The following is a 22,287-nucleotide window of genomic DNA, read 5'->3' on the forward strand; positions in this document are numbered from 1 at the left end:
CATAAATAACTTTCAATTGTCATAAAATTGGTGGCAACTTTTTCGGTATAGCAGCGAAGACATAAAATCATAATTTGAATCCGATCAGACCCCGATACCTATGTAGAAAGAAGAAAAAAAAACAGAGAGATCAAGATACCTTCCATTGCAACAAGAACGGGCAACATGAACAGCATGAAACGGCACAACAGTAAACGATTAAAGCTGAAGAAATGGACTGCCAGGGGACAGTGATTTTGGCTCACTTCGCGTCCCTGAAACTATATGTGAAATGCATCAGCAATAGCTATCACGGAGTTGCATAAAAAATCCACAAGAACATCCTCTCTTCCTTTTTCAATTTTTGCGTGCCAAAGAGTGGTCATTATAAAGCTACACAATCTCGCTGAGATCCACACCCTCCACAAGAAGTGCATGAGTATTTGAAAAACTCTCACCTTTCCTTCCTCCTCTCATTCCAAAACCCCGGCCGTTACATGTTCTCAGGAAATGATAATGATATATTTCTTTTGTGGTTCACTTTCAATGGAAGAGAAAGTTCCATACACTTGCTCATGTTCATAATTAATACATACAACAATTATAGGAAGGGGTAGGCAGCATGTACTGTCACATGCATTGTGTGTGCCTCCTCCAACTGCAATGTAACCATCTTACAATAGTAACCATAATTAGCAAGAAATCACATAAATCCTTCACTAGAACACCTGGGGAATATTCTTGTTTTATGGCATAAAGTGTGAGATCTGTGGAATGTTGGAACATTGCCAGAGAGGCATCGATGCAAAAGCAGAAACCACATTGAAACTCTTCGTTTGTACCATTAAGAAATTGCCAAATGTTTTCGTACTTCTAAATAAGGCCATTGGCATCATCATCTCCAATGATGGAAAGGGAAAATGGTGCAATGGAAACATTGAAGGTTGGTGATCCCACCTTATCGATATGCTTCATCTCAAAATCACCTTCCTGTATATTTTTTACAGTTACATAGCAAATAATAAATGGTAATAAAAGGGATTTTATTTGGCTAAAACAGCTAGTAAGGGAGGAACAGGAATTTGAAGCTCACCATTCTCCCATTAGGAGTACTTAATGGACATGCAGATGAATACTCGAATCCAGTCTTAGGAAGAATGACAGGCTGCTCTCCAATTACTCCAACTCCCCTGCGAAGGAAGAACAAAGTTCTAGTACAAATAACTGAATGCAAACCCCACTAAAAAATTATGAAGTGAAAAATTTAGGCATGATGCTAACCATATGTTCTCAGTTTTTCCATTGCCATCTGTTATGATCCAATGTCTTCTGAGGAGTTGCACAGGACGCTGGGAATTATTAGTGATTCTAATCCTGTAGGCAAAAAAGTACTGCCCTTTGGACGGCAAGCTGCGACCCTCAATATATACACTCCTCACTTGAACCCTTATCCCCTGACACATTGAAAACCTAAAATCAAAGTACAGAATTTACAAGAGATGGTCGATATATGACCTTTATTAAGACCTCTACATTATAATTTTTTAATTTATATAGGGAGTTATACACTTCTCAGTTAAAAATCAATGTTAAGGATTTTACCAAGCCGATAAATAAAAAAATAATTCCTGAAAGAGAAGTACTTGAGAAAGAGAAGAAAATAAATGATTATGAATATGAAAGCAGAAACTATAACCTGCTCCCAACATACTTAGTGGAAAGAAACAAGAATAACAAAAGTTGTTTTCTGTAAAGGAAAACCAAATAGTGGTAGGACACTCTCTCCACACAGAAGTTGGCATGCCCAGAAACACTTACCCATCCATGTCTCAAAATTTCAAATTTATAAATCTTTGTTTACCTCTATGATGGAGTATTTGAACCACTTCTGACAAAAAGCTAATTCTGAAAATTCATTAACTGCTTTCAGTTCTTTCGTATAGAAATGGAAAAAAGGGATGTACTTTAACCGTTCAAGGTGAATGGAAATATTCATTGGGAAGGGGAAAAAAACTGGAGGGGTACTAGGAGTAGATAACTGGAAATTAACCCCCTTTTCCTTGAATTTTTTGGTGAATTTAATAAATTATTGGTGGATATGTGTTATGATTTTTTCTCTAATAAAGTTCAACATTCTATTTGAAATTATGGTTCTACAGAATATATTTGAGATAAACAAAAAATATTTAAGAAAAAAGTAGTACAACTATGTTAGGAAAAAAAACCCCTTATACTAATAAAACAAATACGTGATAATAAGTGATAACAAGTTGAAAATGAGGACAAATTCCAAGTAAAAATAAAAAACTCTAGAACTATAACTCCAACTACAAGTTAACAAAATTAAAACTGAGACAGACAAATGCAATTACAATCGCATGCAACAGCAGTTTGCAACAACTTCAATTGCATGTGACTTCACTTGAATTGCAATTATAGATGCAGTTAACCAAACAACCCCATAGTGGTAACTGCATTTGTTTGGTTCAGTTTATAACTTTTGCAACCTGCAATTGCATGTGTTTGTTTTGATTGTAACTTGTGCTTGCAACAAAATTTAGTTTCCCAATCAGAAGATAACGTGCAATGACCCATACTGGTAGCCAATCGAATACACTAAGATAGATGCCCAATTGTTGGGTGAATTTGAAATTAGGATCTAGAATGACAGGTGAATTTGATATTAGGAACTAGAATATCCAGAACTTCGGAACAAGCAAGAGTCAGAAACAACAGGATGAATACAATAAAACATCCTATCACCAATTACAGCCAATGAAACAGATGGATCACCCAAAGGAAGCAAGGTCCTAGGTTGGCCCATCTTGTGTTCTTCCCAAATATAACAACTTCAAATGTAAGAAGGGCATCCCTTTTTCCATCAAACATTCAATTCTTTCGTTCAATTCTTTCATTACACAAAATAAGGATTACCACTATAATATACAATAAAAATTCATTTAGTTACTAGCCTACTGGTTGGCAAAGGTCATCAAAGAAGAATCTTGGCGATGAGCACAACAAAAGCCAGGGTTTCCCACAAAGAAATTCAGTAAAGAATCTCAATTGCGACGTCCTTGTGGCTGCAGAGCAAAGGCTCCGCCGTTGCTTTATGAAATTCCTACTGTCTATTCCTCTTTTATTCTTTCTTTGATTTCCATCATTCTTCATGATTGAAGACTGGGAATCAGTAATAAAATTTTGAGGCTTTCGGGTGAAGAACGTGAAGAAGAAAAAGAGAGGAGTAATGGAGTGCTTAGGGAGGTAGTTGGATTACTTCGGAGTTGGACCATAAATGGTTGCAATTATATCAAGGTTATCGATAGCGGATAGCGTCGCGTAGCGGTGAGGCATCGCTAAGGCTATTTCGGGCTATTGCGGTAAAATAGCGGTAAAAAACGCAAAGTCAAATAGCGGTCTAATTTAGATATATATAAATACTAAAAAAAGAAAAATTAAAGAAAAATCTAAGAAGTCTAAAAGTACATATTGGATGATTTAAAGAGATCCTAAACATGAAATAGACATGTAACCAATCACGTAATATCGAATATGACTGGAGGAGTCAAAAAGTCATCGTTTTTGAGAAGAATAGCTTAGTGGTGACAGGACTTCCCTAAGAGGAGCTCACGGTGAAGGAGTTGAGAGGAAGTATCAAGGTAGGTGCCAGAGGCTATGAGAGGTGACTGGAGTATGCTGAAAATTACAGGAGACGGTGGAATGTAATGGTTAAAGGTTGAGTTTAATTTAAAAAAAATAAGCCTCAATCAAGGTTATCGATAGCGGATAGCGTCGCGTAGCGGTGAGGCATCGCTAAGGCTATTTCGGGCTATTGCGGTAAAATAGCGGTAAAAAACGCAAAGTCAAATAGCGGTCTAATTTAGATATATATAAATACTAAAAAAAGAAAAATTAAAGAAAAATCTAAGAAGTCTAAAAGTACATATTGGATGATTTAAAGAGATCCTAAACATGAAATAGACATGTAACCAATCACGTAATATCGAATATGACTGGAGGAGTCAAAAAGTCATCGTTTTTGAGAAGAATAGCTTAGTGGTGACAGGACTTCCCTAAGAGGAGCTCACGGTGAAGGAGTTGAGAGGAAGTATCAAGGTAGGTGCCAGAGGCTATGAGAGGTGACTGGAGTATGCTGAAAATTACAGGAGACGGTGGAATGTAATGGTTAAAGGTTGAGTTTAATTTAAAAAAAATAAGCCTCAAACCGCTTCTAAATAGCAGTCAAAAAACAAATTTCTAATGCAATCGCTCACTATTTACCGTTATGACACACTATTGGCCGCTTTTGCGAACATACATATTTCGCAATATGTTACCGCTATTACACGATAGCGTAGCAGGCGATAGCATCGCGAGAAAGGACCGCTAACGCTATTAGCGCCGCTATTGCGGGGCTATTTACCACTATTTATAACAGTGAATTATAGTTGCCAATTAACACCCTTTTGCAACAAAAAGTTTGCAAAAGCGACTTTATTTACACTCAAATCTGCCTCAGACGTGTGCAACCAGACTCAATTTTACATCTGTAGTTGCAGGTGAGTGAATAAATATCTGCAACTGATCCAAATGTCCCAGTTGCAAACCCTCCAGTTGCAGTGAACCAAACAACACCCTAAGCTTTCATTAAACTTTACTAAAGGAGGCCTAAAATATTAAGAAGTCCTAACCGAAGCTTTCACTTGGTGATTGTAGATCTTATGATGATTTAGCTTTAGCTTCATCAAAATTTATGATCTGTATGGCTCCCAAACAAGTCTATAACAATACATTAGCAATAAATTATCACATTTTTTTTTAACATTGCGAAACTCTTTTCCATGAGACATCGATGAAATTTATAAACAAAGACTATGAAGAATTAGAAATTGCATGCAAGAAGAGTTGCAACGTATCAATTGCTTCCAAGTGACACTTGCATTGCAACTATGGTTGCAATTGTTTGGTTCAAAAACTTAAATTTTGTAACTTGCAATTGCAACTGTTTAAAATAAATAATTCTTTTTCGTATTTTTTTTTTGAAATAAAGTATTTTTCAAAAATATATTTTTTAAAAATAATATTTTAACAAAGTATAATAGTTTTTAAGGAAAAATTTATTTTTTAGAAATATATAATACTCTTCAATTTATTTTTCAAAAAATAATATATTTTGTAAATTTAAAGAATTTTTATAAAAAATAATATTTATTCAAAAAATATTTTTAAGAAATATTATTTTTTATGAACATAATATTTTTATACAAATAATATAATATATTATTAAAAAATTATATATTATTTTAAGAATAATATCTTAATTTAAAATATACATTATTTGAAAAATTAGTTTAGTATTCTAAAAGTTAATATATTATTTTAGAAAATTATATTTTATTTTGAATTATAATATATTATTTTGAAAACTAAAAGTTAATATATTATTTTAGAAAATTATATTTTATTTTGAATTATAATATATTATTTTGAAAAATAAATATATAACTTTAGAAATAATATAATATTAAACAATATATTATTTAAAAATATATCATTTAAAGAAAATAATATGTTTTGGAAAAAATATATTTTAAAATATAATATTTTTCAAAAAATATTTCTTAAAAAATAATACTTTTTGTAAAAGATTATTTTATAAAAAATAATATTTTATGAAAAATAATTGTAGGCGTCTAAAAATGCTTATAGGTTTCCATATACGGCTCGAGACGAAGAGAAGGCGATAAACGTCATCATCCAAGTCGAGAAGATTTGTCCGAGTGGCCCGCGTACTCATCGTTCACGAAATACGCAGAGCGAATCAAGGAAGCGTACTAGTCAACGAATCAAGGAAATACACGTAAACGACGGAACAAATCGAAACCCGAAAAAACAAGAAAGCCTCTGGTGGCCGAGTCGCGTCAAAACGACCCGACCAGGCCATTGGCTCTGCTATGGGCCGAACCACCAAGTGGTGGCTTGGCGACCGCACCATTTGGTGGCTCAGCCAGGCCGAGCTACCAAGTGACGAATCGGCCAGTTTTGATCCAAAACCAGTTTTTTTCGGTTTTCGCGGGTTCTTTCGGGATTTGTTTGTTCCTGAGCGTCCCAACTGATCTGATACTATGATTAATCAGTTATTAACTGAAGATAAGGAGGAATCCCTTATTTTGATCCAAAAACCCCTCAACCGGAGCCTATAAATACGAACTCGGGTGTTCATTTCTCGAGATCTAGAGATCAAGAGGGCGAAACGCTGCCAAAGTGGAGAGTGGAGCCACGAATTTACAGCGAGGGTTAGCAGATCTTGGCGAATTCCTGTGAATAAAGAGTGGAGTTCGAAAGATCTGAGACCCATCCCCATATTCCTCCGGATTTAAGCTTAGTCTTAAATCTCGAAAAGAGCCGTGATCTCGCTTTGTCGGGATCATCGCTGCAGCGATTACTTCCTTTGTGAAGTAAGAGCTTTGATCAACTTAATCTGTCGACCAGATCTGATCCGTGGTGGTCCACGGATATTAACGTCCCCGGTACAGGCGAAGTTCCCACGCAAGCAACGGGTGATAAACGTCTGTTGCGCTGTTTGACAAGAGTTGTACTTTTTGTATTTTTATTGTATAAGGAGATCTTATAAAAAGATCGACTTTTCTCGTTTATTTGAATTTATTGTAACGACCAAAGTTGTAATAGATTCGAATATTCGATGGCAATGAAAACATCGACTTTTGACACAAACAAGCTGGCGACCACAGTGGGAGCCAATAGCTTCGCTGCCGAAGCTATCGTGCCGTAACCATGGATCTGGATCCCGGTTGACGAGGAGGTTGAGTACGAGTTTGACCAACTGAAATTTGAGGAGTATCTGTCGTCGTCCTCCTCCAGATCCTCCGCCCCTCGCAAGCGCAGGAAGATCAATGCCTCCGTTGCTGCTGCCGTCTCGCCTTACAACGCCCCTCCAGCCTCCAATGAAGCCGAATCTGCAGATCTGGACTCCTCCTCAATCAAGAAAATAGCCGTTGTAGCCGCGCCAACTTTATCGAAAAGAGCTCGCCAAAGGAAACGCCAACGCCTCGCGTGCTAATTCGCCAAGGCTTTGGAGCATGTTGACGGGATCTGCTATGAGACGGATCTGAAACTCAGAAGGCACTGAGTGCCCCAGCAGCAAACAGATGTCCTCTCCTCCAAACCAACAACGAATGAATCGATCCAAGTAAAACGGACCCGCTCAACCCTCGAGGAGCGCATTCAGAAGCGTCGCGCCTTGATTACGCACGCACGGATTCTCGTGCAAGAAGCGCAGAAGTTGAAGCGAAAAGAGGTGATCAAGAAGCCACCGAAACCACGCTAAGTCTGGAAACCAAAGTTCAAAACGGCATCGACAAAAAGTCAAATAGCGTCGGAATTTGCCGAATTACGCGAACCACCATCTGGTGGCTCAGTCAAAACCGAGCCACCAAATGGTGGTTCGCGTCCGGTTTGGTTCGGTTCGCACCCGGAGTCAAAACCGAGCCACCAAATGGTGGTTCGCGTCCGGTTTGGTTCGGTTCGCACCCGGTTCAGTTCAGTTCGCACCCGGTTCACCTCCCGCTATCCCGTTTAAGCCTTCGACAGCTCCTGTTTCTGTCCCGATGAATCACACACCTCCGGCAGGACCCTGCGGCAGCGTGGACTTATCCCGATTCAAGACGAGGATGACGGATCACCTGGGTCCTTTGCACGAGTATCGAGACAAAGTTCCATTCAAAGAACGCTTGGGTCCGATGACTGAACCCCGAGCAACTCATCAAACTGGGGGTCGCACACGCCCTCGCAATAAGTCAGAGCCTTTCTATAATGAAAAAACTCCTGTAACTGACCGCCTCGGACTGCAAGTCAGTATCTAAGAGCTCGTCAACGCCCCGTGCTCACGAAAGCGTGGTTCCAAACGTGTGACTCTTGAGAACGCCATTAAGGTAACAAGTCCTCAGAAGGAAACATGTTCGTCAGACGACGACGTTATACCTGAGAAGTCGTGCCAACACGCGATAGATTGCTCCGGTCCTCATGCCGATGAGTTGTACTATCGGGTTGGGGGTACGAACAGATCTCGAAAGAGATATTTCCGGGAGATGGACTTTTATTGTCCGTATATCAAAATTATCAGGACAATAGTATCAGCATGTAGCTGTCCCAAGACCGATCCACGGAGGGTCTCGGTGTTCCAAAGGCTTTCCTCTGAAGCGTCGAAACTCAAATCAAGGCGTTTTCACAAAAGAAGATCATTCGTTCAAGATGACGAATTCCTAGAAGTTACCATCAACATGGTCAGTAAGGGAAAGTCTCCGATTGTTTCAAGTGGTTCTAGCCTCGACTTTTCTCCAGGAAGAGGAGTCAATTCGGGAATAGCCCAACTAATGTCTCGACTTCAGTTAGAAGCTGTTGGACCTAAACAATCCGCAGTCACGATTAACATGGCTGATAAGGGAAAGTCGACTCGATCTTCTAGTTCTGACCTGTTCATATCGCATCGTCTAACCCGGTTGCGATCGGAAACCATTAGGCAAAGGGATTATCAGAGGATGAATAGAGGCCTATCCTCGGATGATGAGGTATCAGATCCCAACTCTGCAGTCACTTCAGACAATACAGCATCCACCCCAGGATAATCCCGTGAGGCGTTCATGATCAACGCTGAACAAATGAGCAAAATCATCGAGGATGCTTTGGCTAAGCAAAAAAAGAACTTCAAATTCGAATTAGAAATGGCCATGATGCAGATGAAGGAAGAGTATGACCAATAGATTCGGGCTCTGTCCAATCAACTTGGTGAATCCAGCCGTCGTAACATTGGTAACCAAGTAGGTAGCGATTCGGATATGGATGAACATCACAATGTTGATAACCCCCTTATTGACCAAAATGCTGAGGGTGGTCTCACTCAGAATAACGAGGTCGGGGGTGGTCCCACCAATGATAACAACACTGGAGGTGGCCCTGCTGTTCCTCTCAGAAATCGTCCGAAGCATGATACGGACGAGGACGAAAAGATGAAGGACCTCGAGAGCAAAATCAACGCTCTCCGAAGCATGATACGGACGAGGACGAAAAGATGAAGGACCTCGAGAGCAAAATCAACGCTCTGATGTCTGATCGAGAAGTAAAGAGAACTGGTATTCAAGATGAAGGACCTCGAGAGCAAAATCAACGCTCTGATGTCTGATCGAGAAGTAAAGAGAACTGGTATTCTGTGTCCTTACCCACGAAAGTGGGATTCAATACCATACCCGACGAAGTTCAACCTGATCAACTTTATGTCGTTTGACGGGAAGGGTTCGCCCACTCAGCACCTGATCTACTTCAAGTCCCACTTAGGGATGATCTCCGGCAATGAAGTCATGATGGTTCGGTCATTCATTGGCACCCTTCGCGGACATGCCTTTGATTGGTACCGTCGTCTCAAATCCGGAAGTATCAACAGCTGGGAAGACCCGGAGAGCCTATTCCTCACTCACTTCTTTGATGATGACGCCGATGTGTCAATCAGGACACTCTTCGATGAGAAACAGGAATACGATGAGACGGTTGACGACTTCGTCAAAACGCTTCCGGAATAAAGCGATGAACTGTCGAGATCTGATCACAGAGGACTTCATCCTCCAAACCTGTCACAACAACCTCTCTTTGGACGTGTTGAAAGTTATGGGGATAGCACTGTCCGATACCTGGAAAGAGTTGAAAGTACGCGGAGAGCAGGCCGAACGCTTCCTCAGAAGGAAGAAAACGACAGAAGCCAACCGACGGCTAACCCTCCAAATTCAATTTTCGTCTCCCGTGGTAAAGGGAAGGCCCCTGCAGCTGCTGTTGATGCTAATCAGACGTCACAACAGCAATCCCGGAGATAACAAAAGACTTCGGATCCGAGATTCCAAAAAGAGTACTCCTTCAAGGACGAAGACATTCCAACCATTTTCGAATCCCTCCTTAAAAATAACAATATCAAGCTATCACCTATCGCAGATCAGGAGGAAGCTGATAATACTTCGGATCCAAAGTACTGTGCGTACCACAGGAGGATCCTTCATCCTACCAATGCTTGCTTTGCTCTCAAAAATAACATCCAACCTTGGTTGAAGCTCGCGTTCTAACGCTAAATTAAGCCGAATGACACTCCGAAGAGTATACGAGTATAAACCGCTTCTCAATACTCCAACAGGTATACGAGTCTAAACTATTTCCTAATTTTAATGGGAAGTTCCTGGAAGAATATCGTATGTGATATTTTTAAGAATAACCTGACCATTCAACTGAGTACAATGTTAGACCCAGTTTCACAAAAAAAACTGAGGATGGATGTAACGAGAAGTTCCCAAAAGAATGCTATATGTGGTGTTCTTAGGGATAATCCGGTCGCTACAAAAGGGGATGAATAAGAAACTCCCACTTGAACTCTAAATGCTTCCAAGAGTGAAACACATCCAATTGCCGGGATTAGTTTCACAAACTTCCAAGCACTTTTTTGCTGAGACGAGATTTGATCACTTCATTGGATCAATCTTCCCTCACAAAAAACTCTCACTGTTGTTGACGATTTACAATCTTTCATCATAAAATCCCTCACTGATCAAATTAATTGACAGTTGGTCTACTAAATTCTTTCTGGTTTGATCCATTCAAACTCACACTGTGTCTGTGCACTCAATACTCCCATTGTTAGAGTCAGGACATAATGTTTGAAATTTTAGTCTACTAATCTTTGACAATTGTCAAACCTCTTCGTGTTAAGTCCTTATCACTTGACACTAAGAACCTCTACTGAGTGATTTGTACAAGTCAACACTCCCACTGTGATTTGTACTCCCACTCCCACTGTCTACTCGGTCAAACCTTCCTATAGTTAGGACCACAATCAAAATCTCCTCTCGATTCCTTCCATGAACGAGAGATCCACTTTCAAATTGAGTGATCAAACGTATAAAAGTTAGGATTGTCAATCCTCCCACTTGGTCAAACATTCCTACAGTTAGGACCACAACCAAAATCTCCTCTCGATTCCTTTCATGAACGAGAGGTCCATTTTCAAATCGAGCGATCAAACCTTCTTACAGTTAGGATCGTCTCAAACCTCTCATTTGGTTAAACCTTTGTATAGTTAGAGCCAAAACCGTAATTCACTCTCGATAAACGAGGAACTCACCTTTAGTTCGGTAATCAAACTTTCCGACAGTTAGGATTATCCGAATCTTTTTGATTCTTAAAGTGAAGATCCCACTCTTAGTTTTATCTTCCCGGATTCTGAAAGTGGAGATCCTACTTTGAGTTTCCGTTGACAACTGGAGATAGAATATAAAATTCTTCTTCTCCAGCTTTGGGAGATAGAGTATAAAATTCTTCCTCTCCCGCATCGGGTTCGTCTTTGCCCCAAGAGAAGACATAATCTTTGAACATTATAACTCCTAAAATGGGTGCTTCACACGCACGGAGAATTTTATCTCGAAGCCTAAGTAGGGATAAGTCAACGCCTAACACGCGTTGCCGGTTTAGTCTTTCACCGATTAAAAAAGACACCAGAATCCAAATCTGAAGAATTTTATCCCGAAACCTAAGTAGGGATAAGTCAGCGCCTAACACGCGTTATCGGTTAGTCCTTGATCGTAAAAAGGACAAAAGCTCATATATTCGACATTGTGGCAGGCCGTTATTAATAACGTCAAAATCCGCGCCTTACACGCGCGGGGAACTTTATCTCGACTCCTAAATAGAGATAAGTCTACGCCTAACACGCGTTGCCGGTTTAGTCTTTCGCCGAGTGAAGAAGACACCAGAATCCGAGTCTGGGAAATTTTATCCTGAAGCCTAAGTAGGGATAAGTCAGCGCCTAACACGCGTTATCGGTTAGTCCTTGACCGTAAAAAAGACAAAAGCTCACATATTTGACATTGTGGTAGGCCGTTATTAATAACGCCAAAATCTGCGCCTTACACGAGCGGAGAACTTTATCTCGACTCATAAATAGAGATAAGTCTACGCTTAACACGCGTTGCCGGTTTAGTCTTTCTCCGAGTGAAGAAGACACCAGGATCCGAGTTTGGAGACTTTTATCTTGAATCCTAAGTAAGGATGAGTCAGCGCCTAACACGCGTTGTCGGGTAGTCTATTCCCGTAAGAAAGACGAAGTCTACGTATTCAATATCGTAGCACTAAGAGAGTTAACTCTCTTAGCATAACGTTACATGCAGAACGAACTTAAACAATCTGCATGCTAGCCTGACTCGAACGGTAGTCGGTAAAGGCACGTCAAAGGCACATCAAATCCGTTGAAGGCTGAGGGTTTGCCAAAAATCCTAAGTCTACGTCTAACACACGTCGCCGGGTAGTCTATTCCCGTGAGAAAGACGAAGTCTACGTATTTAATATCGTAGCACTAAGGGAGTTAACTCTCTTAGCACAACGTTATACGCGGAACGAACTTAAACAATCTGCATGCTAGCCCGACTCAAACGGTAGTTGGTAAAGGCTCATCAAATCCGTTGATGGCTGAGGATTTGCCAAAATTCCTATAAATATGAGTCATTAATGCACCAGCTCTATTAGTTGGTCTCATGACTTGAGGATCTGATAACATTCATACATGCAGATGAATCAGCTTTAACAGTTGGTCCTGCAGCCCCACTTTTGGGACAGCCATGTTCTAATGTCTTAATAGCTTAAACTGTGTAAACTCCAGCAAACGTACGAGTATAAACCGTGTTAACGCTGGTCAGTGTGTTACGACAAAGGTTAACACCGGTCAACACAAAGGTCGACGTCGGTCAACGCGTTGATGATTTCGCCAAAATAAGGCTAAGGAAAGATTCCGGATTAGAGGATGATTCCAGGAAGTTCAATCACATTCATATATGAATTCCCGACGAAGATAATCAGTTCAAAGTCAACTCAATGACAAGAGCTAAGTTCAGAAACTTACGCATCAATTTTAGTTCAAGATTCGACAACGGTCAGACGATAAACGCAGCGTCGGAAGAACTTCATCTATTCGATAAAATACTGAATAGACTGAAGGCTGAAGAAGTCAAGAATTAAAACCAGCTACAGGTCATTTGACACCGACTGAATATGGGGGGCTATCATATCCAAAACATTCGAGACTCCTCTATAAAAAAATAAATCTGAAATACTTTGGAGGGGTACCTGTAGGCGTCTAAAAATGTCTATAGGTTCCCGTATACAGCTCGAGACAAAGAGGAGGTAATAAACGTCATCATCCAAGTCAGTCGAGAAGATTTGTCTGAGTGGCCCGCGTACTCATCGGCCACCGCCAAGCGGTCCGCGTGTTCACGAAACACGCAGAATGAATCGAGGAAGCATATCAATCAGCGAAATAATGAAATACACGTAAACGACGAAACAAGTCGAAGCCCAGAAAACCAAGAAAGCCCTTGGCGGCCGAGTCGCGTCAAAACGACCCGGCCAGGCCAGTGGCTCGGCCATGGGCGCCCGACGGCCGAACCACCATTTGGTGGCCCGGCTATGGCCGAGCCACCAAGTGGCGAATCGACCAGTTTCGATCCAAAACCAGTTTTTTCGATTTTCACGGATTCTTTTGGGATTTGTTTGTTCCTGAGCATCCCAACTGATCTGATACTATGGTTAATCAGTTATTAACTGAAGATAATGAAGAATCCCTCGTTTTGATCCAAAAACCCTTCAACCGGAGCCTATAAATACGAGCTCGGGTATTCATTTCTCGGGATCTAGAGATCAAGAGGGCGAAACGCTGCCGAAGTGGAGAGTGAAGCCACAAATTTACAACGAGGGTTAGCAGATCTTGGCGAATTCCTATGCATAAAGAGTGGAATTCGAGAGATCTGAGACCCATCCCCTATTTCTCTGGATTTAAGCTTAGTCTTAAATCTCAAGAAGAGCCGTGATCTCGCTTGGTCGGGATCATCGCTGCAGCGATTACTTCCTTCGTGAAGTAAGAGCTTTGATCAACTTAATCTATCAACCGGATCTAATCCGTGGTAGTCCACGGATATTAACGTCCCCGGCACAGGCGAAATTCTCACGCAAGCAGCGGGTGATAAACGTCTGTTACGCTGTTTGACAAGAATTGTATTTTTTGTATTTTTATTGTATAAGGAGATCTTATAAAAAGATTGACTTTTCTCGTTTATTTGAGTTTTTGTATTTTTATTGTATAAGGAGATCTTATAAAAAGATTGACTTTTCTCGTTTATTTGAGTTTATTGTAACGACCAAAGTTGTAATAGATTCGATCTTATAAAAAGATTGACTTTTCTCGTTTATTTGAGTTTATTGTAACGACCAAAGTTGTAATAGATTCGATGGCAATGAAAACATTGACTTTTGACCCAAACAATAATACTTTTCCAAAGACTAATATTTTATTTTTTCAGAATAATAATATTTTTTCAAATAATTATATTTTAAAAATTATCTTATAAAAATATTTTTTAAGATATTGCTTTTAGAAAAAGTTTTTTTTAGAAAAATATTTTTTAAAAACTATTTTTTTCTAAAAACAATATATTAAAAATAATATTTTGTGAAAAAAATAATATTTTATGAAAAAATATTTTTCAAAAGACTAATACTTTTATTTTTTAGAATAATAATATTATTTTCTAAATAATTTTATTTTAAAAATTTACTTTTATAAAAAATATCTTATAAAAATATTTTTTAAGATATTGCTTTCAAAACAACCATTTTTAAAAATATTTTTAAATAAGTTTATTTTTAATAATGTTTTTAAAGAAATTATTACAATAATAATTTTTTAAAAGATTTTTTAAACCTTTTTTAAAAAATATTTAGTAATGATTTTGATTTTTAGTGTAAATTTAGGCAAGTTGTAACTAAGTTGCAGCCGTGACTTGGGGCCTTTTTTTTACGTAAGTCATAGTTGTAACTAAGGGTTGTTTTGCAACTGCAACTGTGAGTTGCAATAAGCTTGCAACCGGACAAATTTGACCTAGCTGCATGCAACTGGAGTTGCAACCATTCCATTTGCAAGCTATCGAACGCCCGCTAAAGGTGGCTTAAAATTTTAAGAAGACATAACCCTAAGCCTTCACGCGGTGATTGTAGGTCTTATGATGATTTATAACCCTGTAGGAGACACACATGCTTTAGCTTCATCAAAATTTATGATCCGTATGGCTCCCAAACAAGCCTATAACAACCATCCACAATAAATTATCAAATTTATTTTTGAACATTGCGACGCTTTGCAAAAAAAGTTTGCAGAAGCGACTTTATTTACACCCAAATCTGCCTCAGACGTGTGCAAACAGACTCAATTTACATCTGTAGTTGCAGGTGAATAAATATCTGCAACTGATCCAAAATGTCCCAGTTGCAAACCCTCCAGTTGCAGTGAACCAAACAACACCCTAAGCTTTCATTAAACTTTACTAAAGGAGGCCTAAAATTTTAAGAAGTCATAACCCGAAGCTTTCACTTGGTGATTGTAGATCTTATGATGATTTATAACCCTGTAGGAGACAAACATGCTTTAGCTTCATCAAAATTTATGATCCGTATGGCTCCCAAACAAGCCTATAACAATACATCCACAATAAATTATCACATTTATTTTTGAAACATTGTGAAACTCTTTTCCATGAGACATCGATAAAATTTATAAACAAAGACTATGAAGAATAGTAAATTCATGATAACTAAAAGGGAGATATAAACCTAACTAATGCTACTATCCCCTGATTATAAACCTAACTTTAGGCAGGAGCGAAGGGATGCAATAAACAAATTTTACGTCCCTGGGTGACTGGTTTGGAGTTTAATCTTTCTAGAAGCTCTCTTCAGAGCAACAGTCGAACATAGTACAAAAGGTGAATGTCAACAATCAATGGAGAGCACTTGCATGCAAAAAGGAATGCTAAATATTCTAACTTTCCATTAACTGATACATCTTATATCAAAGAAATAAACTCAAACGATGCTTAAAAACTGGAAACATACCAGTGTTACAGCATCACTGGAGCATCTAAGAAAGGCATGTGGAGCCAAAATCTTCAACTGATCTCTGTATCTCGCTGCATCCTTGATGATGTGTCCCAACATAATTTAAAAACATATCAGCAATGCTATAGTTGAATAGTCTGATTAAAGAACCAAAGCAGAAAAGAATTTTTTTAATCAACAATGATTGGCTCCATCTACAGCACAATTTCAAAACACAATAATGAACCCCATGACCACATATGTATGTTTTAACATGGGAAATCATTCAGGAGTGAAAAAGAAATCAAAGCCAATTTGTAAATTAAATGACAGAGATCACATGAAGACTTACTCTAGATTTGGAGGAAGAAATCCTAGTTTGATTAAGATTAAACACATTCTAGTTTAATCAAGACTGCATTTGTTTTATTCTAGAGAATATAATTTGCTTAGAAATTCTACTTAGTCTAGTTTGCTTAGAATTCAATTTTAGTTGGAATAAATAATTTAGTTCAATGCAAATTTGGAGTTCTTTGGGGCCTATAAGTACACATTACTGTTTTCACCTATGCTTGAAACTTCACAAGCTACCTCTAACACCTTTGAGAAATGAAGAAACCGAAGAACTAGAAAGGAGTCAACTTCTCCTCAATCTCCGTATTTGCACTAGTAGCAGCTTATTCAATACACATTCTATTTTCTTAAGAAAAATTTAAAATAGTAGTAAACCTTTAACAAATCTCCCGTAACACATGGATAATCCATGAATTTCATGCCTCATGAATCATAGCAGAAAGTACGCAAATCTCTATTAATCTTTACTTCACAAGGATATAGTAACACAACATCATTAGATCATCAGACACATCAAACTCCAAGAAACAAACATATGAAAACATGAATGCATACTTCCTAAACTTGAGATACAATTTTTTCTTATAAAGGGTCTCTAAAACTCGAGCCTTATGGAGGAGATGTTCTTTTTCGGTTTGACTATCACAAGGATATCATCAAAATAGACTAGCACAGATTTGTTAAAGAACTCAAAATTTGCGCATCAATTCTCATGGAAGCATTAGGAGTGTTAGACAAACTGAAAGGACAGGATTTAACCACCCCTATAAATCATCTTAAATCTTGAACACAATTTTTCATTCAGTGCCTTTGCAAAGATGACTTGCTCATATTCACTTCAAATGAGCTCTATTCAGCAGAATTTTGGTTTCATTCCATTTTATAGGAATACTAGATCAAGGATTAAGTCCTGAAACCCTAGATTTACTAACCATCTCAATCAACTCTCTCTTATTTTTATCCTTATTAGGAACAACCTCTTACCTCCTATGAATGCACTCATTTCTTATCATATTCCTTAGTAGTGGTAGTAGTTGTTGTTGTTATAAGTTATTGAAACATCTCAACACTGGCATAATGAATAAAAGAGCAAGAAATTTGACGAGAGATAGCTTAGGGAAAAGTTTTCAGCTGCATAAAATGCATAAAATTTGAACAAACTAAAGTTTATAAGAGATACTTCATTTACTTTTTCCTTTTTCCTTTGTTTGTTGAGTATCAATAGAAAGGTTAATTCCTGTAAAGCAAATTGAAAAAGTAGGCCCATTTAGAAGTTTTCCGGAAGAATGCAAGAATACCAAATTTACGCAGAAATTGTTATTTCCTTTTCTCTTTTCAATAACTTGTAGAAAAACTAATCTAAGATGCTCAACAAACTGCAGAAATTTCTTGTTATCTAAGATGCTCTCCTTGTTCGCCACATTTATTAGATGATTTTGTTTATGCAAAGATATGAACATTCTGACTTAGTTATTTATGCACAGCTATATTGATATTAAGCTTGCATAAAAGTAAAAACAGATCTCCACTTCTAACTATGGTCAAATTTCAGAGACATGAACTATGAGAAACTACCTCAAACTTTTCTTCTTCAACTGCTTTCTTCATTAAACCACGAAGGCGTAACACTGGCTCCTCTGCTTCAAATGATTTCAAGGAATCCCTTATTCGAGCAGCCTCTTTGTAGTCCTATAGAAAGACAAAATAGAATTACTGGAAGAGGAACACTTAATTAGACAATATATTAGCAATCAGCAGACAATATATAATTAAAAATGAAACGACAACCTAAGTATAATACTTTGAAATATTATCTTTCTTTTTAAATGAAATCAGCATGAATCAGAATCTAACAATTAACTTCCATATTCTCAAGCCATGCCTTTTTCTTCATTGGGCAAGGTATATGGTCCCTTTTCTCCAATTTTATTTAAACAATGTTGTATCCTTTGTCAAGATTTACACTAGAATATTGAATTTTACCACCTCAAAAATTTATTTTGGTTAATTCTAGTCCCAGACTCCTAGTTGTGTTTTTAATGAACATGATGCTCAGGACAACATTGCACATTGAAACTAATTTAAATGATTCTCCCACTTATCTAACCAATGTTACTTCTAACTTCTTAATTGTGCGGCTACATGGCAAGGAAGCAAGGATACTAACAAGGACAGGAGATGAACGGGTTTGATGGGTATGAGGTGGCAACTTATATATAGATATGACAAGTAGAGTGGGCCTCACCACATGACTATCTCTTGGTAGCTCATTTACTAAATGAGCCACCACCTCAGACCCATTATCTATGTATATATATGTATGTAGGTAGGTATGTACGTACGTATGTATGTATCTATATATACATCATGGTTTTAAATATCGGCCGATAATCCGATATTATCGCCGAGTTATCGGATTTGGGAGTTTTCCGCTAGGATAAGTAGGATTTTTAATCGGTTATCATTTTTTGAAGTTTATCGGCGAGTTATCGGCGATAAAGACACTTATCGGCCGATAAGTAGGCTCTAAATATCGGCTTTATCGGTCGATAAGTAGGATTTGGAGATTTTACTTTTTTTTGAATTTGCTCTTTGAATGTTTACAAATTATGAGATATTTGTTGCTTTTAGAACTTGGTTGATTGGTAATTAGCTAATGTTTGTTTATGGATATTGATAATGGCTCATAACTACTAAATATCAACTTAGTAAGTTAGTTTATAAATCTCATGATTAAACAATAATTATGTAGATGCGTAGATGGTTCTTCATTCTTGATGTTATCTTATTATTTGCTTGTTTATTATTTCATTTTGACTAACATTATATTTTTTTCAAGCTTATGTTTGTTTATTATTTGCTAGTATATTACTCCGATAAATACTACTTATCCCCGATATATCCCCGATTTCCGCTATCCGATAAGGATTTTGACCGTTCGATAAATCCCCGATAACCGATATTTAAAACCTTGATATACATACATATATATGTATATAGATATACATATCTATACATACAAACACACACATACATATCTCTCTATATATGTATGCATATATATGTTTTCATGTATGTATGTATGTATATGCATTTATTTATACATACATATATACATACATATATGTATATAAACATACATACATATCTCTGTATATATGTATATATGTATGTATGTATATATATGTATTTTTTTATGCATCCATACATACATACAAATATGTATGCACATACACACACACGTGTATATATGTGCATATATGTATATATGTGCATGCAATACATATATACATAGGTCAATGATGATTAGGACATGATTTATTCATCTTGAAGTTCTTGAACATCATTCGCTTGTTTGATTTTACAGTATGTCATGTATCATTCTCATTGAACAGCGCAGGGAAATACTTCACCTTTCCATAACTTATTTTTTATATTACTATGAGTCTATGACCGTGTTATCGTCATTCTTAAGGCAGTGATTTTACCAAGGTATCCTTCCTTTTCTCATCTTTGCATTACACTACATTTAGGTCTCAATTGTTCAACCAATCCTGTGCTCATTCATAGGCTTCTTTCTAATTTACTAGAGACGACACATGAAGCGTCCTCCTATACTATATTAGTCATGTTTCATCCGAGAGAAAGACAAGTTTTGATGTAAAATGTCTCACGCAGGTATGTTAATCCCAGCACAAATAAACTTTGGGGCAGAAAAAATTTGTAGATATACAGTCATAACCATAAGCAAGTTACAATATCTAAACTCTATGCTTGGAAAAATATGTACAATGCAGATGCTCCTGCGAGATTAAATAAATATCCATCCCGACATAATGAAATATTCAAATACACGGGAAACCCATCATTAAAAAAAAGAGAGAAAAAAGACAGAAAGAAGGAAACAGAAGAAAAATCCTGACCTCTAATTTGGCGGCAACGGCCATCTGTTGCTTGAGAAGGGCGTAGGTCTGGCTCCTTGATAGGAACGAAGAAGAGCTCAAAGGTGAATCTTTTGCCTTCTCAGAAGAAGAAGACGATGAATTGGGATTGGAATTAGGGTTTGAGGAGGAAGAAGAAGAACACGCAAGGATCCCAAGAGTCCTTCGACTACGATTCGGCCATGGCCATGGCCATGGAGAAGGCCTCTCAACTGCCGGCTTCAAACCCCCAACCATCTTTAACCCCAAAGCTTCCATCTTTTTCCCCTTCCCCCCTTCAGTTTGCTCCACTCCTTCCCTGGGTCCTTTTCCTTTCTTTTTTTTCCCCTGGAAAAATGAAGAAAATCTCCCTCACTGTTTCTCTTTGAGGTTCTCATTAACTCTCCCTAAATAACCCATTTAAAAATATATACAATTAAGGGGGGCAAAAATCATTTTCAGGAGAATCGTACTCTCACAGAGGCCACCCATGGCCCCGAGCCATAAAAAGATCGCTCCTTTCTTCGTCGTCCCTATGTTCCGCCTACTCATTTACCACAACGCCCCTCTTCCCTCACCTCAGATTCTCCGAACCAGTACGGCAAAGAAATTATCAATTAATTTCACATTAACCCGCTGACCTTTGGGGTGTCTCGCAAAACCCCCCCTTGAAGTTTAACCTCTAATTGTCCCCAAGGACCCCAACAGAAAAGATGCTGGCCTTATGAGACACAAAGTTTAGAGGAGTCGTGTGAGATAAACAAAATTTAGGAGGGTTATGTGAATAGTGCCCAAAGTTTAGTGGGTTTTGTTAAATTAATCATAAACTAATTTTAAAGGGTAAATATAGCAACTAAATACCCTATTGTTTCACCCTGTTTGTTACCGGCTTAGTTTTCTATGGGAAGAAGCGTTGCACACTTCACAAAATGCTGGCTAAGATATACAACTTGGTTAGTTAAATATGATTGATATTCAAGTTTAGGATCGAGCGAGAACATTACTGGTTTGAGTGAGAAAGTAGTGTAGAAAATCTCCAATGTTGGAGCATATTTTTTCTGACATTTATTGTCCTATAAGAAATAAAATGTCAAAGAGAGCCTTTGGTGATGCTCTTCGCTTTGTCTTTGTTGATGATTTCTCCTGAAAAGTTTGTTCTTATCCTTCGAAGGTCAAAGATCAAGTGACTGATGTCTTTAAGCAACACTATGTCCGCGTGTAAAACATAGAACCAAAAAAAAAAAAAAAGTTGAAGTGTGTGCAATTTGATAATGACTTGAATACAGGCCACATTGTTGAGCATTGCAAAAGTGTGGGAATCTGTCATGAGAAAACAGTTCCAGATACCCCCGCAATATATGACGTAGTTGCAGAGTAATTAAATTGTATAACTGTGAAGAAATCAGCGCATGTTTCCATAACCACTGAAGAAATCTGTGGTGATGTAGTCTTGTTTGTAGCTGCTCCTGTGGGGTTGTCTGTTGCTGAGAGGGTTTTGTCAAGCAAAGGATGCGCCCTAAAAAAACCAAGGTATTTGAATGTATAGTATTTGAGTAAGTGGCTCGAATATAATTAGGGTGCCTAAAATAGGTGATACAACAATAACCACATGGCAAAGAGAGGATGAGTCAGAAGGCGTTGTACGTAGTAGTAATCATAGGAGGTGGACGTATATCTAGATGTTTTGGTTGTTTTTGTTACTATCAAAATTTTGAAAATATGCAGTCTATGGCTGCTGTTTGTTTCGTTTTAATGAGGAATAAGATGGGTTTTCTTCCATCATAGCCTAAGAGAAGCTCATGATCAGACGCTCTCTTGATCTCTTTACGGAAGCGGTTTGATGTTCTGATTGGGCGTAGTAAATACTGGTAAATATGCACTCCCAGACTTAAGGAATCGGCAAAGTACCTAATGGGGAATAGTCCATGTCCCTCCCATGACTAATAACAAGGAAATAAATCTATCCTTTCCATGCAAGTGAATTCTAAGGAATCAATAATTTCTATTTCCATTCATCAGCTAGCTAGCAAACTTGTTTCAAATTTAACTTACCTGCTACATTTTACCT

At 37.9% G+C, this 22,287-nt stretch overlaps 2 protein-coding genes across 3 annotated transcripts in view; both read right to left on the reverse strand.

Moving 5' to 3' along the window:
* The window catches only part of LOC109836301, a 5,537-nt gene extending 5,181 nt beyond the window's left edge, over positions 1–356 (reverse strand). For both annotated transcript variants that reach the window (XM_020404159.1, XM_020404158.1), the window contains exon 1: positions 140–356. In XM_020404159.1, coding sequence (XP_020259748.1) covers positions 140–176 — 37 coding nt within the window. In that variant the 5' untranslated portion in view covers positions 177–356. The remainder of the gene's footprint in view (positions 1–139) is intronic.
* On the reverse strand, positions 486–20,765 carry LOC109836302. Its single transcript, XM_020404162.1, has 6 exons — positions 20,223–20,765; positions 17,875–17,988; positions 15,964–16,044; positions 1,261–1,433; positions 1,073–1,169; positions 486–969 (listed from the first exon to the last, which is right to left on the reverse strand). Exons 1-6 carry the CDS (start codon positions 20,496–20,498, stop codon positions 853–855), a joined length of 858 nt encoding a protein of 285 aa, XP_020259751.1. The 5' UTR covers positions 20,499–20,765; the 3' UTR covers positions 486–852.

Source organism: Asparagus officinalis, chromosome 4 (assembly GCF_001876935.1).
Source record: "Asparagus officinalis chromosome 4, Aspof.V1, whole genome shotgun sequence".
Classification (NCBI taxonomy): Eukaryota; Viridiplantae; Streptophyta; class Magnoliopsida; order Asparagales; family Asparagaceae; genus Asparagus; species Asparagus officinalis.

Bases quoted from the DNA above. Each gene is read 5' to 3' on its own strand.
- LOC109836302 (XM_020404162.1), bottom strand. From the start codon at position 20,498: ATGGAAGCTTTGGGGTTAAAGATGGTTGGGGGTTTGAAGCCGGCAGTT. The intron at 16,045-17,874 runs GTAGTTTCTCAT...CACATCATCAAG, and splicing joins TTGAAGAAGAAAAGTTTGAG to GATGCAGCGAGATACAGAGA. The intron at 970-1,072 runs GTGAGCTTCAAA...AAAAATATACAG, and splicing joins GTACTCCTAATGGGAGAATG to GAAGGTGATTTTGAGATGAA.